General features: G+C 44.6%; 1 protein-coding gene across 1 annotated transcript in view; it reads right to left on the bottom strand.

Annotated features, from left to right (window-relative positions):
- The window catches only part of LOC135916575 (cubilin-like), a 259,475-nt gene that overhangs the window by 13,121 nt on the left and 228,506 nt on the right, over positions 1–17,848 (bottom strand). The window contains exons 15-16 of the mRNA XM_065450011.1: positions 10,701–10,869; positions 4,122–4,302 (exon numbers count right to left, since the gene is read on the bottom strand). Of these exons, the coding sequence (XP_065306083.1) occupies positions 4,122–4,302; positions 10,701–10,869 (350 nt within the window). The remainder of the gene's footprint in view (positions 1–4,121; positions 4,303–10,700; positions 10,870–17,848) is intronic.

Below are 17,848 nucleotides of genomic sequence, written 5' to 3'. Positions count from 1 at the left end.
TGCTGTGACCTAAATAAAGAAAAGTCCTTTACAGCACCGCACACCTCATTCTTTCATACAGAAATAAAACCTTCTTTCATTTGGAAAAAAACAGATTTACTCCCAATGCACTAAAGTTGCCAAAAGTAAAAAAAAGTCTCAGTTTTGCCCGAAAGGCAAAGCATCGATTAGGGTAGCAAATTAGTAGACAGCTATACGAAAAGTAAGGATAGTAGTTTTATTGGCCTTATAAACTTTTAAACATTCACTAACTAAATTAACAAGGATGGTGTCCCGCACACACAAGCAAATATGAACACGTGTCACTTAATGACTACATAAACTCTATCAAAACGCTGGAGAGAGGAAGTGTGGTAGCAGGAGCGAGGGAATGGACCTTTGTGCGGCCTGTCACTTCAACACAAACTATGTGATGAGAATAAAGCGTGGTGCGCTTAGGTGCGCAGACTCGTCTCCATCGCAGATCGATTTCAAGACGGAGGCAGCACGGCCGCGCTGTACTTGGCAGTCGCCGGTAAACGGGAAGATCAGGAAGAAGGACCGCGCACTAACCTAAGCCAAAGGAAGCACTGCCTAACAACATCTACTACAGCACATCAAGGGAGCTACGGCAGCTAGACTCGAAGCACGTACGAGGTGGCCATTTTGAAATGCCGATGGTGATATGGTAACACAGATTTATGGTCGTACTCGATTCTAACGCGCGCACAATTTTTGAAGCTGTTTTAACGGAAAACAAAAAAGTGCATGCTAGACTTGAGTAAATACGGCAGATGAGGCAGTGAGCAAATCTGAGGTGACATCAAATGCCAGTTGACATGCATTTTGTGCTTTCACGGGGTTCACGGGGAAAGTAGTTGCAGTTGTTAGTCATAGGCCCTGCCAGCTCTAGTTCGAGTTCGGCGAGACTAACACTTCACGTTGTATTCGCCATACCGGTGCCAGAAGGTGCTTTGGTATGATTATGGACTGCAGACAACAATTACAAATTGACTGCACAAACCTCAGCAAACATCACAATGAAAACACAGGGGGACAAAGCTTCGAAAGACTGAGCAGCCGATGTCACCACTGCCAGTGCTTGCTGATCGCACTTTACCTGTTACGGCGACAAAGCCATAGAGTGCTGAAGAGCACACTGCTTCGTAGCTGTGGCCTCATCCAACCTGTCGCACTCACGCACCAGTTAGGGTTATTTGGCATAGAGGAATCATGCTATTGGAACGCCAGCTACGCAGATGCACATACACGAGTTCTGCTGGCATGACAGTGGGATGCCTATCATTGAATCAAGTCAATTGTACGCGAAACTGCTGCATTCTAAGTGCGCGAGTTCTGTAACCACCACTACTCTATTGTATGCTTTTTCCAACACAAAACAAATGAGTAAATAATTACTGCTGCTCGTGGTACTGTTGGTACTGATATGAGCCTATTGATCCTAAAAGCGACAACTATATTAGAGCCTACTGGGGCCAATACTATAACCTATACCTGTCACTTATTGGACCATATCAGTGCCAATACAGACATATTGGTCCTATAAGTAACCGATAGCTGTCAATTATTGGACCCTCTTGGTGCTTATACAAATCTATTGGTCTTATACGCAACAATTAGCTGTCTCCTATTGGTGGCAATGAAAGCTTTATTGGTCTTATAAGGAACAAATAGATGTCATCTATGGGACCCTATTGGCATTGATAGAATCCAAAACAAAACCCACAGAATTCAAATAAGCTACCCATAGAACCCAAACAACTGCTCTATTGGGCCAATAGAAATTTCAAAGGTTTCGAAGATGCACAGAACGGAGAGGCAGACGAAGCATTCACTCCCTACTTCTCATACTTTTCATGATAGTGTCATCCCACTGCAGGCAACATTATTAGCAGCGGGGATGGAGTGGATGCGAAAGTGTAGCTGGCTTCACTTCGTACCGCCAGTGTGAAAATATTGTCGTGATGGCATCAAGCCGCATCTTTCGTCACGGACTATCAAATACAACAAAATGAATTTTTTTTAAAATTTGAATTTGCCTTTTTCGTTTACTTATTTATTTTATTTACAAATATGCAATCCGGAAATGGGATTTCTGCAGGGTGAGGATACAATATTAGGATACGACTAGTTTGACAGAAAACGACATACAGGTACAAGTACAAAAACAATACAGGTAACATGGGAGAAAATACACATCTGGCCAATAATTTGGAAAATTTGGCAACCGCTTCCCAGTAAGAGAATTTCATTGGTGACTGTACTTGCTTGCATAAAAGGTCAGATTTTAATACAACGTAATTTCAATATTACGAATCACATTGCCAATTTCAACAACTTTATTGTATCAAAGTTTAACAGATTTTATTATATAGACATTGAACTGCATAGAGAAGTTCATTATACCACGGTTTAACTGTAACAAATATGGTGTACTTAACAAGAGTCAATTTAGGCATACCAATTTGGGGTAACAGAAAGGGGATGTAGAGTGCTGTAGCATGTGATAGTGTCTGGCTGTCTGTGCTGAAGTAATAATATAGTTTTAAAGTGAATAGCTTTCTTTGGCTCTTTCGGCCATTTTTGTAGTTGGTCAGTGATCGGACTCGGCAAAGAAAACATTTGCTCTCTCGCTCATTCACTCGAGCTATTTGCTTAGACTGACAATCATCGTCAATGGTTTCTGCACAATTTGTTTTTAAACTGGTCACATCAAGCTCACTTCTATCAATATAAAGAACACAATTTTCATTTTCAATACAATCTCAAGAACCATATTGGATGGTCGTGGTGCCTTTCTCCATTAGGCCCATATTACATAAAGATCAACTATTAATCAACTGACACAGAACATTTAAAGTGGTAATCAGACTTTATAATACAATTACAGTCAACTTCCGTTGTTTTGACCCTGATGGAACTGACAAAATTAGTCTAATTACCCAGCAGATCGAATTAAAGAGGGGAAAAATATACCGCTGATTCATTTGTCAGTATTTGCCTTTATTCTAAAACGTCCCTGAATTGAATGCAGACCCACTTTTTATGGGTTCCAAGTATAAAACTAACTTCAAAAGACATTAAAGCTCCTGAACAAAAAAATCAAACCCACACCCAACTTTTTTTTAGCAAGATAAACATAATGTTCCTCCGATTGTGGCAACAACAACAAAAAAAAAAGATGAAACCAGCGAACTTTCCCTTTACAGAATAGACATATATTTACTTAATGTCCACCACCAGCACCCTTAAGGAAGAACTTTGTCATTGTCTATGAAGAACTGCTACATGTCGTCCTTCATATGATCAACAGGGCAGTTGAAATTCTGCAATCATCAAATGACTCTGCAACTATCACAAACAGGATGGTGGCCCAGACGTAGATTTACTACTTTGCTAGTTTGTCCTGCAACAAATGCAATCATTCGCAACGCCGAAAACCCATGACGCAACTTGTTGCTGCTAGCTTAAAATGTAAAACTGTTTATTGTTTCAATGCACTTACATAACTGAGACTGAAAGCAGCACGTCGTCATTGTCATGCTATGTGAAAAGATTTTCTCTCGCCATCTATGGTCGCCTTCTTATGATGGCAATGCGATGATGCTGGCTAGACAGGGTCTGATGGTAGGCTGTTGCAAACGTGGTTGTGGTTTTTGTGTCGTATTGGATTGCAAGATGCAAACAATTTTTTGGACAAATTTTTTGGAAAAGAAAACATGTGTTGTAATCTATTACATAGTGTAATAATTCATTGTAAGCTACTACATTCCCTTTAAAATCTTCTAATGATAGGCAAAAAGTGGACCTTTTTGATGGGAAATGATGTATGCTCAGCATATTCACTGTATGATTAGCGCTGCCAACATGGACACTGCCGCCATTGGAGTCTCCAGTGTGTTCATCAACATTGGGGGTTAACGCATGCGTGATGACCAGTCAAGTTCGAATGATCTGGCGAAGACTAATTTCGTGATAAAAATAACAAAGGTTTGGCCCCATAGGAATAAATGGGTGCTGGCCTAGACCTTCAGTCCAGATCGATAACTGGAGTTGAAATAACGGAAGTCTACTGTAACGGAAGTTTTGCATTACTGTCAGTCTAAGTGAGAGCCTCTTACCCTGGAGCTTTTGCGGATTTGTGCAGATGGGATACGTTGAACAGTATGGCTACTGAGATCTTCTTGGGTTCAAAGTTGGGAACATAGACAGACCACAATATAGTTTTACTATCATTGATGAGAGCAGGGAATGATGGCGTTGAAACTTGGCCGCTTTCTTTACCAACAACCTGGACAATATCTGTCAACACAAGCAAAACAAGCATATCAAACAGGTAAACTGATCGCTCTTGAACTGCAAAAATAAAAAACAAACAAACAATAATAAAAAAAAACACTGACACATGTGGATATAAAATTCATGACTCCTCATGTTTTCATTTGAGGGACATGTGACGTGATAGCAGGTGGGTACTTCTATGACCGTCAATAAGATGAAATCCATAATTTTTAAAAGGGAATAATATATATTCAGTGAATAAGGAACGCTTCAGCATTCGTCTACATAATCTCCCCCATACTCAATATAAGAATACAGTCACCGACTGATTTTCCGGACTCCAAAAATTCGGACATGCTCGATTATTCGGTCCGCTTCGCGGCACCGCCATTCTCCCCATAGACCATAATGTATAACAACTGCCGAAAGACACCTTGCAGCCTCTCGTCTAGATTTTTCAGACACTCCTTGAGCCAACTTGATCGAGAGCACCATGCACGGACTCTGACCGGTGCATGGTTCGACTTGCTGAACACCATTTTTGTTTTGAACGGAGCTTCCTTGCAGCCCCACGAAGTGGCGCTACTGCAAATCCCCGCCCATCATCATCATTTCTGCCTGGTTCGATAGAGTGGTTCTGCGGCAGTTCCGTTTCAGCTTAGTAAGCTATGTCAAGACAATCCAGCCGCTGATTTGTTTCTTCTCGCACGATGCTGCGAGTAGGCCACGTTTTTCGCTTGTGCGACTGGTGTCGGCATGGTGGTGTTTGCTTTGCGTGCTGTGTCGAGGTTCCGGTGATCCAATGCGGCATACGGAAACATCGCATCAAGTGTCTAATTGCGCCGACAGTGCCGGCGCAGACTGTGCTGAGTAATGCCGGCAAGCGGGTGCCGGTAGGCCTAAGATTTGTCGCCTTCCGATGTGCTGCCTACTGACGCGGAAAATGTTCTGCCGAGACCTGGGCAGTGGTTGCATTGCGATTCCGGACACCGTCTCATTTGACAGTTTCACAGGTGCTGACAATGCTGTACTGACATGCGCAGAACTCGACGACGGCGAGATCATTCGTCAAGTTTCTGCTGCACCGCCGGACGACGACTCTGAGTTGGAAGATGACGCGATGCAGAGCGTGTACAAGCAGTGACTGTGCTTTCAGCCACCTATAGTGATCGTACGACCCTCACCAAGATTCAGGCTTATCTGACCGCGCGTAAACGGAACAGCGTGCAACGGCGCATTCACGATTTCTTCAAGCCTACTGCCAAACCCGAACAAGTGCGTGAAAATAAAGGATTTCATTTTTTTTTCTTAATCTGCTTTTTCGGACACCTGTTTATTTGGACATTTTCGCAGTCCCCGTGAGGTCCGAATAAACGGTCAGCAACTGTATACATTTTCTAATGCTTTGCTAACTGCCTGAACTCCAGTTGGGCTCCTAGATAGCATTGTTAATATATATGTGACCCAACAGTTTTCAGAAACGAGCTAATTGTAGTCTCGTAATTGACCTACACTAAGTACTGTACAAGGTCAATTCCTTCTTAACTTGCTTTTTTTGCTGTCGCTAGTTTATTTGTATAAATCTTCTTTTACATTTACAATTCATGCAAAAATTGTTTTCAGTTTTTATAGTACTAAATTTTTGTACAATGAAACCTTGTTAAGCCGCAGTTGGCCGGAGCTCAGAAAAAGTGTACTAAACGGTAGTACTGCTTAATGAAATAGCATGATCGCCCACTTACCTGTCAAAAACGGAACTCGGAGAGAGTGTGATGAAAGGGGAAAAAACATGCAATATTTATTAAATTTGCGCGACAAAAGTGCTATTTTTGTTTGATGCCGTGGCAGCCTAGCAGTGACAACAATGGCTTCAAACTTGCTGTAGCTGTGAACCACTTTTTCAGCCAGCCTCCTCTTCTCGGCAAACACTCGCATGGTAGATTCCTCGTTGGCATTGCATTTTTTCCGTGAACGGGCGCTGTAGCGCTGCAGAAATTGCATTTGCCTTTTTCAATAGGAGGCGCTGTTATTATTGCGACGTTTGCATTCATGAGGCTGATGTAACGCGCAGCTTCTGCCACTGTCGGGTTTGAATCACCCGTGCTATAGCTTTCCATGTTGTCCTCATCACTGTCGTTAGGCGACATTACGGCAACAACAGAAGCAACGATGGCGAAAAGTCGAACCTCGTAGCCAACAATTCTTCGCAGTCGCAGCAGTGCTGCCGAGCAACTTCTTCGCATTCCAAATGCCACACAGCGTAGTCAACGGTAGATCCCTGTCACGTGCCAGTTCAGACTTCTTCATGTCATGTTTCACAGCGTGAACAATGTCCTATTTTTATTCTATGCTGAACACCCGGTGCTATTTGTCCGAGCTTCAGCGTGACAGAGTTCTAGCTTGCACGACGCCACAACGCTCTCTGGCATGGCGCTGAAATGATGTCGATGTGGCTTCATGCGCAAACGCACAGGGCGCTTGGAGGCTGTTCTGGTCTCTGAGGCTTGTTTTGCCAGGCCACCTGATGGGGACGGCGCACCGCCGTGATTGTGGGACGAAAAGTGGAAGCAAACCTCAAACGTTTAATTATAATGGGGTGTTTGGGATCAACATTTTTCTTTATAAACAGACAGCCACAGCAAGTGAACTGACAAAGGCAGAAAACAGCACAAGCCTCAAGCTGCTGAATTACTTTCTTCCTGTGTGTGTAGCACACACTCCTTCAAATGGTGCTAGTATTTTTCATTACATTTGCTTCCCCTGCAGATAAGAGCCTCCCTGGCAAGTTAAGGGCACAGTGCAACAGCAGGATCCTAGTAAGGTTTTAGCCGGTCTATATACACCATCTCAAGCCTTCAGCATTGATCAGAAGACGGCTCAGCTGGCTCAATGACTAGTTCATTGGTGAAAGTTTCCTTGACAAAACGGTAAAGGCCATATTACTTCGAAATAAGTTTCGTTGACTGACCGGCGCTGGCTGAAGAGCCATAATGTTGAGTTGAGGGTATAAGACGCTGGAGGCCTTGAGACATCGCGATGGTCTTTCTGGCCCTGTTGATTATCCACGGTGAGGGAGCGGGCAATCTAGGGAAACTCTTCAGCGTATTTAGCAGCTTGAGAAATATCTCGGTGGTACGGCAGGATGGTGTCTAGCGTGCGCAGGACGGCTTGTGTAAGTAAGTAGCAAGTACGGAGAGAATCCAGTGGTGGTCTGTGTAGGGGTATTGTGGGCGTATGTCTCAAAGGGAAGAACACGGTACCAGTTTGAGCGGTTGGTAGCGACGTACATTGCCAGCATATCGCCCAATGTTCGGTTGAATCGTTCTGTCAAATCATTCGTTTAAAGCTGGTAGACTGTGGTTGTTCGATGAACACCGTGGCATTCCTTTAGAATCATTTTGACAATGTTCAACATAAAGACACATCCATAATCGTTAAGCAGCTGACGTGGTGCACCATCCTGTAGAATCATGTATCATAATACGAAAGACGCAACGTCACTTGCACATGCAGATGGCAATGGTGAAGCCTCTGCAAAGCGTGTGAGGTGTTGATGGCAACAATTATTTAGTGGTTGCCAGCAGAAGTGATGAGAATGATGAGAAGAGGTCTGTACAAGTGGATGCTGACGTGGTCAAAGTGGCACGCAGACATGGCAATGGCTGTAGTGGAGCAGTGTAACGGCAGGGAGGCTTAAGGCACTGGCAAGCGAGACAAGACAGAATGTAGCGGCGATCGAAGCAGTACATCCTGCGCCCACTGTAGTGCAGGTGAAGGTTAGTGTAAATCTTCAATACTCTGGCATGTACACACTGCTGGGAAGCGTGAAAGGCAGTGCATATGCCTGAGCATAAATGGCGGAGAAAAACCAAAAGCCACTTGCATCATTCAGAGAGATAGTTGGGGTGGTACAGCAAACAGTTGAAAAAAAAAAAAAAGATGTTAGGCGCTTTACAGTGCATTCCTCGAGAGATGGGGCACGACGTAGGTTGAAGCAACAAGTCAATAAGAGAAGCAACTCGGGAGTCCTTCCTTTGCTTTGCTACACAAGCATGTCAGTGACAGCTAAGGAGGTCATGTTGCAGGTGGACACAGATGGGGTCACAACACCGGATAGGAGAGGCGAGTGGAACAAAGCATCTGCATCCAAATGTTTGCAGCCTGATTTCGTGCTTGTACACACTAAGAAATGAAGTAAAAACTATGCACAAGCCATTCGACATGCGGTAAGCAACTGTGGCTTAACGCTTTTGTTACCGTGAGAAAAACAGTCATTTCAGCACACATTGAGCATAGCATATTGTGCATAATGAAATGCTCTTCCTAAAAACATATGCTGCAAAAAAAAAAAAAAAATTGATTAGGTAGAACATGAAAATTCTAGGAAGTGCCATTGTTGCTGCCAGTTGATAAAAATAAAAAACATGAAATCTACAAGAAAATTAATATCAAAGGAAATTCAGAATGTACATTTCAAAGCTAAATAATTCAGGAATAATGTCTGAAAAAATAAATGCTCAGTACACTGCCATTATTTGGATACAAAAAAGAAACCAAGACCAGTTCATCGCTCATGCCATGCAATAAAGCAGTTCCTTGATTTTGTGAAGCATTCTACACTTTTTCCACAAAACATCTAGTTTTTGTTCAAACTTTGCCATCCTCATAGCACATTTTGCAGTTCCACCTTTTCAGCACCTTGTGAGGATGGTCCGATGCGAAGTCCAAGAAACGTACGTCACTAGTTCGTCTAGAGTCATGCACCTCTTCCAGGACGAATCGCTCTCAGTATAGCTGGGCAACTACAAGATTATGCATCCAAGCATATCTGTTTGCATTTTTGCAGATTGTCTTTATCACCTCTTCAGAGAAGAACAGTAGAAAGAAATCCCATGCCGTTGTAAACTGTCTTGTGCTGATCTGTCGTGCTGGGCCGAGATGTGCTACGGCTGGCCTTCTTGACGTGAACGAAGTTTCTTTGCTGCCGATAGTAGCATATCATAACCAAATGAAGTATGCAACTTGAAGATAATCAGTAGAGCTCTCAGGACATGCAAGAAGATCGGCAGATAAGAAAACACAAGGAAGGAGAGGAAACTCTTTCCTTGAGAAGGAAACTCGTTGGTGAACAGCTGTGGATGTCCCATGCTGAGTCAAAACAGTGTCGCCACCAGAGCTTGAATCAGCTTTGCTGTCATCTTCGGAATCATAACTCGAGTCCTCATCACTAAATTGAAGTGCGGGTGCAGCATAGTTTCAAGCAGGAAGCTTTTCACACGACGGAGCCACGCGGGACGCCACCATGGGAGCAAATTTTGATAACTGTGCAGTGACACCGGCAGCACCCCTTGCCGGGATTTTACAAGAGAGGCAATAGTGAAACTCTTGGAAACTGGTTGCAAAAGCCAGGTCACCTGCCGTGGTTGCTCAGTGGCTATGGTGTTGGGCTGCTGAGCACGAGGTCGCGGGATCGAATCCCAACCACGGCGGCCGCATTTCGATGGGGGCGAAATGCAAAAACACCGGTGTGCTTTGATTTAGGTGCACGTTAAAGAACCCCAGGTGGTCGAAATTTCCGGAGTCCTCCACTACGGCGTGCCTCATAATCAGAAAGTGGTTTTGGCACGTAAAACCCCATAATTTTTTAAAAGCCAGGTCCACATGTTGGACATGCGGTGGACCTTCAGACATACATTTTGGTGGAATAAAACGACTCGGACTGCAAACCAAAGCTTACTAGTGAACAAATGGAGTCATTTTCGGGTAATTATTACCGCTCAGCACTGTTGGAAGGCAAACGAGGCAATATAATTTAATTCTTGACTTGCTGGGAGTCATTTGATTACAAAACCTTGATGATAGTGTAGTGTAATTGTGGGTGGCATGCTTTTTTCTTGAGCACGCCAGAAAGTGACAGCCACGCCTCTTTTCGCTACAACATACGCACATTAGTTCATAAAAAGGTCCGTCAAAAATCACAAAATCACAAAATCACAAAGTTCAGTGCTTGCACTAACAACTGGATGGCCTTAAGTGGATAAGAAATGGCTCCAACATGTCGAAATGGGCTATCTAGAGTATCGATCACCAGTGATCGATTTGAATAGGCGTGGTAATGAATGAGTTAAACGGTCAGCCAATACATTAAGTTCAATGGTGGCAAGGTGAGGATTTCATGGCGACTACATTTAAGCTGAAATTACATGTTAGGCAGGTACAGGTTAATGAGGTTTTACTGTACACTGCATGTAATCATTCAAATGACCCGGTGAGGGGCTCTGGATAAGCACGTCATAATAGGAGGAGTGGCACTCAGTGAAATATAGTACGGTTTGCAGAGACCAGAATTATTCAGAAAACCCTGCTGCATAACTGTCACCCAACCAAACAAGAAAATAAAAACATGGCATGACACTCACCAAGTGGTGTTAAAAGTGCATCAAATCCATAACCAGTTGTGTATCCTTGATGAACAGGAGCTGAAAACTCGGCATACAATTTGGACTTTTCAAGGACGATATCAGCAGGAAGGGTAGACCCTGCCAATGGTACAGACTGGTTTCCACTTGCAAGGTTTAAGGTATGGCCCTGAAGCATAAGGAAGTGCATCCTTTCTGTACAACTCTCTCCTTTTCCAGTACTAATCCCTACCTAACCAGTGTTGTTTGTTGTTCAAGACGTTCCCTTTTCACTACAACAAACTCATAAGTGAAAAAGCCAATTACCTTACTACACATATTGCAATTTATGCAACTGTAGCTGGTGTGTTTGCAAGGCAAATCCACTTAGAACAAATGACACCAGTTTTGAGATTTGTGCAAATATAGCATCACAGCAACAAACATGCATATGCAGAAGTTAAGCCTTGATGTTTGAAGCCTTATATAGATGCTAAAGGCAGGCATTAGGTCAAGCTAAAGTGACAAATTAGGTCTCTGAAAGCATCACTCTTGTTCAGAAAAATTTTCCATCAGTGACAAAATGACAGGCAACATATGGCACAATTCTGCTTGTGATCCTACATATAATAATCTTAATAACAGCCACCTCCAAATAGTTCTCAAGAGGTTCTGTTGAGATGTGGCATAGGATCACAAGCCATATGCACAACCAACTTGCCAGACATCAGGTCCACCAGATTCACCCTGCACTTTCAGAACTTAAGTGCCAGTTCTGTACCAAAAAAAAAAAAAAAAGGAAGCCTGGTACTTCCTTGCATAAAGTCTGCATAAGAGCACTGCATGGCCACAAAGCCCTGGCCTGAAAGCCTGGACCCGGCACTAGGCCAGGCTTGGGTGGCATAAGCAATTGTTCACTTGAGCCCGAAGCGGGCCTAGAAGCTTCGGGATCAGGTAGGGCTCAGGCCTCAGTTGGGCCTGGATTAGGCCTTGACATACTATTTGCAACTCCACAACACTGAAGACTATAAAAACTGCAGCCCTATGCAAACTTTAGGTCAGTGGTGTCTATCGGTTTAAAGGAAAGTCGAGGCAGGCAGGCCACGACAGAGAGGCTGTACGTGGCAAAGGTTAATGTACATTAGTGGCGCTCTTCGGGCACAGACAAAACGGTACCAGTGATCAACCATGCCCACTGTACGCCCCGCTTTTATTACAATAGCAATTATATGGACATTCCAAGCTAATTTTTGCAGGCATCATAAGCATTGCCGCGATGTTCTGCATATATTTAGGTATACATACGTATGTATGACATGCCATACTATTCGGCATACGGTATATGCGGGTTATATTGTGACACCATTCTATCATTAAAGTTGCTCATACCAGGTCTTATAGTCTTGACAAAATTATTGCTCGAAATTTTGAGAATAGCAGCCCACAATGGTAACAAGGGTGAACCATGGTGCTCATGAAAAAGAAAGATAGCGGAGCTTGTTGTAATTGTAACACATAACAGAAGCAGATGACACTTGCTGTGTGCCGGAAATCTTGAGTGAAGTGATAAATTGTCCTTGTGTATTCTCTTTCTGCTACTTTCTTTTTTATAGAAACATTCTAACTATATGAACAACATTTGTTCACCATAAAGTTGGAAAAATTATCAATGACATGCCCTGGGCCGCCAATCGTGTAGCTCGCCCTGCTGGCGTCATATGGTCAACTCGCGTCACCTGGTCAGGGGCGGCTCAAAACAGTCGAGTGGCATCCTGTGATCGGTAGCAATGTAGATTTCTAAAACCTTACAATAAATTACACGCTTTATGGGGAGAACTTAAATGCATCAATTAATGATCAGAAGGACCTTCCCTAATGACTCAATGTTTATACAAAACCGTCAAATTTGTTTCAGGGTCCCTTTAATAAACAAACGAAATTCCCCGATCGCAGGATTCAAACGGAGAATGCCTAGCACAAGAGCTTTCTTTTTTACGTAGTCAGTTTACATTTGTACTTAAAGGGCAACGTGGCTTTCACATCGCGAAAAATGGCCAAAAAGTCATTTTTTTGGAAAATCACATTGTAAGTTTCTATCACTCTTTTTCTATAGGATTCCAAAATATCATCATTGAAAACCACGTATAAGTTCTAAAAAAATTGTGTTGTATCAGCCAAGGTGGTGAAAAATTTCGCGGAAATCACGAAAGAACTGCATTTTTCAAGCCACAATAGGTGCGTTTCATTTACCTGCACCACCTGAACCAGTTCATGAGGTGTTGCACCCTGCCATTCATTTAAGCGGTACAGGAATGGCGCCCTCTGAACCACGGTGTCCATTTAAAAAGGTGCAGGAGAGGTGCAGGGCTGGTTCAGGATTTTGCTGCACCCTCTCTACTGTTGGTTCCGCCTTCGTGTAGGCGTACAGGTGCAGCATGGCAGCAGATGATGTAGCATGCAGCCACAAGCGCTGTTGAAACCCCACTTTTGTGCGTCTGCCATGTCTATACAGGTGCAGGTGTACTTATACACCTCAGAAGCTGATCAAACCAGCAATTCAGGACCTCTCAAACTTACGCACTCCGTGCACATTAGTCGGATAAAACATAAGGCCTGCACCACAGAAATCAAGCTGCAGTTTTTTAACTTCTCACGAACCACCGTGAACTGGTTCACAGTGGTGCAGCAAATCGAACGGACCTAACATCTCTGGAATGTCACAACCGAGCGCTGCCATCTTGGTCTCATCAGAAAGCAAATTTCTCTGTCTTCAATTATGCCGCTTCAGCTATCTCCTCCATAGACAAACAAGCACACAAAAAGCAAATGATTGAAGGTTGTGCAGGAGCCCGCGATTCGCTGCGCCCGCCAGGCTACTCCAGCACGGTTCGCCATTGGTCCGGCGCTCGCTCTGTAGTGGTGTCGTCTGCTCTGCTTTTTGCACCTCGCGAGCTCTGGAGTCTCCACTCTCCGTAATCTCGACGAGTGCCAAATGGGCACTACGCAGGCATCGCAGTAGTGTGGCCGTTCTCTCAGTTTGTGGACGTCCCAGACCCATGGCTCAGCCTTTCACTACACTCGGTGTTTTAGAATTCCTGACCAAGCACATCGCTCACACAATCCTCGGACACACGGATAAGCATTTCGAGCACAGGTGTCTCCGACTTGGCGATCAAGCACCTTGCGCACAGACTTCTCAGAGCCTCGCCTAAGCATTTAGTGCCTCGGCGCCTTCCACTACGCGACTAACCACATGGAGAGCCGCCTCCTCTAGCCCGCAGCTAGGCACTTCGCATGTAGGCACCTTGAACTGCGTGACTAAGCACATCGAGCGTCCACTCCTCATACCCGTGGCTAGGCATTTCACACATCGGCACCTCAGATCCACAACCGAGCACATCACGTGCCGACTCTTTTATCATATTGTCACAATATCTTGTAACGATATCTATCATACAACCCCTTTATAAAGAGGCCCTCATGATGAGCGCTATCCAGATAGCCGCAAACATCCAATAGATGTATTGAACTGATCCAAACATACAGCAAAAAATGGGATGCCATATAGACATCCGTTACATGCACATACATTTAAGAAACGCAATGGCATCGAAGTTTTGGATGTCCAATGAACATCCATTTAGTTTATTCATCAAATGTACAGCAGACGAAATTTTGGATGTCCATGGAATGCCTTTAAAACAGTATTTGGGAAATACGGTGTACAAAGTTTAAGATGTCCATGGAAGGGCCATAAAGTTTGTACTTTAGACGTGCATTGTAGGCCCCTAAAACTTTTGATTTTGATGTGCATGATGCTGCACAGTTGGTGCAAAAATACTGTGCTGTATCATCAGTGAACATGTAATGGATGTCCATAGGACGTCTTATTTTTTGCTGGACTTTGATAGAGTTGGTATTTCATAAAATGTATGTTTGCACATGAAATGTACATTTTTTTCAGGACAACAAAATTCAAGAGCAGTGGACAAAGCGAAAGAAGACAGTATATGCGGCCAAAACTTTTATGTTGTAGATTCCGAGTTTTGTTGTAATTAATAACTTTTTTGTTTCCGACTTTGGAAAAGTAAACAAGGTACAGTATACTGAGGAATGAACTGATGTATAGCAGAAAAAAAGCGCATGTATATTATAGAAAGGCACTCTACTTTTGTTAAGCACCACCAAAATTTTTAAAAAGATGACAAACCTTACGTGTGAAAGTTTTGTGGCCTCAGATACTTGACACTAAATCTTGGAGGCTATGTGTGTCGAAAGCAAAGAGCCGGAAGCACACCATAAATGTTGTACTAAATGAAAAATTAAGTTCAAGGACGTTTTCCAAGTAAAACGGTTTAAACATTTAACGTAACATTATTGTACAATTATCAATTAGTCTCATTACAGTTGCGTGCCTGTCATAACATCACCATAAGCGTGGCAATAGCAAGCAACCATGCCAGCAAGCGTATGCGAGTAATGCTAGGTAATGCCAATGTGGACATGTGTGAGCCTGTGGTGGAAGTTGGTTCTTTACTCTATGGTGTTGCGGTGCTATGCTGTGACACTGGTCACACTTCATCTGTTATTCTCACCATGGCTGCAGTGGTGTCCAGTCATCAGTGGACACATGCTTTTCAAAGTAAATTAGCGGTCTGTTTTTGCACTTTCTCTTGTATGCCGGTAATGAGTGCTTCGCATGGGCTGGAAAAGCTGATGCATAACTTATAGGCACCAATGGTTTCCTCAAAACTGTTCAAGGCATGTCGAAATAGTATTAAACTGAGGCAAATTGGTGTATGGCTAAGACAAGCTTGGAACAGCTGAACTGCAACCTAAAACAAATGGCGATAGACAAGCGTCATTCTCGTGGCTCCTTTTGTCCAGTTTTTTAATTCAGCTTCTTATAGTCATCTGGGTCTTGTACTGTGCTTCTCGCGGTCCGTAGAGGTGTTGTGCACAAAGGCACAGCACAATGGTTTCAGTAGTTCCGGCACAATTTTTATAGTGGTGCTCGATATCGTGAGGTAGTTCCCATTCATGCATTGTTTTTGTTCTGTCTGCCGGTGGAGGTCTTTTGCAATAAGGCCTGTCTGTAGAGCTAAGTGATTTTCTTTGCCACTTTGTTTCTGTACGTTTACATATAATTTCTTACGTGCGTTCCCATTGCGGCGCTCGTGATTTGAATTGTTGCAAGAGTGCTGATGTGTTGCGTGGCTGTCGTGTGCTCGAATATGTACTCGAGCAGGAGCAATGGTTGTGCACCATACAACGTTGAGTAGAGGAAGGCCGAACACATCTTTCCTGTTCCAGCTGTCAGAGCGGAAGCGTGGACCGCGGCACAGCAGGCAAGTGCAACGCGAAGCAGCCAATGCACACAGAGCATGTAAACTGCAGTTGAAGCTGCACAAGCTACATTACAACAGCGCAGTTACTTAGCCATCAAGATTTGCTTGGCAAACGCTTTCTTGGTGTTTGACTATAAGTACTGTAAGCCGCGATGGTGCACGAAAACCAAAGGTAACGTTCTGTTACGTTTCGCCTACGACGCGCGGTGTAGCCGGCGCGGATGCAACGGACCCCGGGGCTTCGTTCAAAGCGGCGGACATTTTGGCCCGTTCGGAGCGGCCGCGACGCATCCCCGCCGAGCGCATCCCGGCATGTTCAGTGCCACGTGTCTTTGTGTGTGCGTGTGTGTGTGTGTGCCCACGCTTGTCAAAGCGCGGCAGCCGGGGAGAGGAGCTCCCCAAGTGTGAAGCGAGGAGGTCTGACCGGCGCCGGCCCGGCTGATGCGTCACTACACTCGTCTCTACATGTCTCTCAGTCCGTCCGTGCCTCGCTGTCACGTGGTGTCATCCCGTGACCTTCCTTCTTGCCCGCGACGCCAGGAGTATAAAAGCAGCTGCTCCCGGACGCTAAAAGAGAGGCTCCGAATTCTTCCGTCGAGAAGCGTGCTCTCCCCTCTCTCCACTTCGGTCGACCTGACCGGCCGCTCTTTTGCGATGCTAGAATAAACAAGTTGTTCTGTTAGCAGTCGACTCATGTTTTGCCGGGACCTTCGGATGCTTCCAGTGTGCCCCAGGCCGCCAGGCCAACGCTACCCTTGGGGCTTGCGACCCATTTGCAACAATGGGCGCCAGCGGTCCGATTGCAATAACGGGTGTCAGCACTGAGATTCCAACAGCCGGTGCCATCGGTGGGATACCAACAGCTGGTTGCCAGCGGTGAGATCGCGACAACGGAGGCCAGCAGCGAAGATATGCGGTTGACTGTATGCTGAGCAGCACAACGACCATCCGGGAGCAGTGCAACGAGCCCTGTGTGATGACTGGTTGCCTGCAGCGGAACGACTGCGCTAAATTCTTGGCTGCGAGGTTTGGTGAGTGCGGGACTTTCTTCTTCTGAGTTTTGCCAGGCTTTTGTTAGTGTCAGAAACAGAGCTGGTAATTGTGGTTGTCGTTGCTGCCGGGTTAGTTTGCGGCAAGACAATAGTAGGCAGTAGAGAAAGCAGCATTCAGAGCAGCCATGGATTTGAAGTCGTTGCGCAAACCGAAATTGCTGGAGCTTGCAAGAGAGTTGGGTCTGGATGTCTCAGACAAACTCAGAAAACCAGAACTGCTAAGGGCTATTCTTGAGTTAGAAGCTGAGGATGACGAGCTGTCGGAATGCCTGGAGACCACTGAGGAGAGGGAGACGACAAAAAGACAGGAGCGCGAACTTAAGGAGCAAAAAGAGAAAGATGAGTGTGAACGAAAAGAACGAAAAGAGAAAGAAAAAGAAGAGTGCGACCACGCTTTAGAAATGAAGAGTCTCGAGGTGGAGATGGAACAAGCTCGTAATGGAAGTCAGGCACACGGTGCAGGAGAACGAGTATCGTTTAAAATGACTGACCTGATGCGGCCGTTTAAGCTTGGAGAGGACATTGGTTTGTTCCTGGTTAACTTTGAGCGAACGTGCGAGAAGCAGGGGTTCTCTCGGGAAACGTGGCCACAGCGCTTGCTCACTTTGTTACCCGGCGAGGCGGCCGACGTAGTCGCTCGCTTGGAGAGAGAGGAGGCAGAGGATTTCGACAAAGTGAAATCGAGTCTGCTAAAAAAGTACAGGCTGTCAGCGGAGGCGTTCCGTCGGAAGTTTCGGGAAAATGAGAAAGATAAAAGTGAGTCGTATAC

Source organism: Dermacentor albipictus, chromosome 1 (genome assembly GCF_038994185.2).
Source record: "Dermacentor albipictus isolate Rhodes 1998 colony chromosome 1, USDA_Dalb.pri_finalv2, whole genome shotgun sequence".
NCBI classification, from domain to species: domain Eukaryota; kingdom Metazoa; phylum Arthropoda; class Arachnida; order Ixodida; family Ixodidae; genus Dermacentor; species Dermacentor albipictus.
The sequence above is the reverse complement of the archived record's forward strand: the minus strand, read 5'-3'. Positions and strand labels throughout refer to the sequence as shown.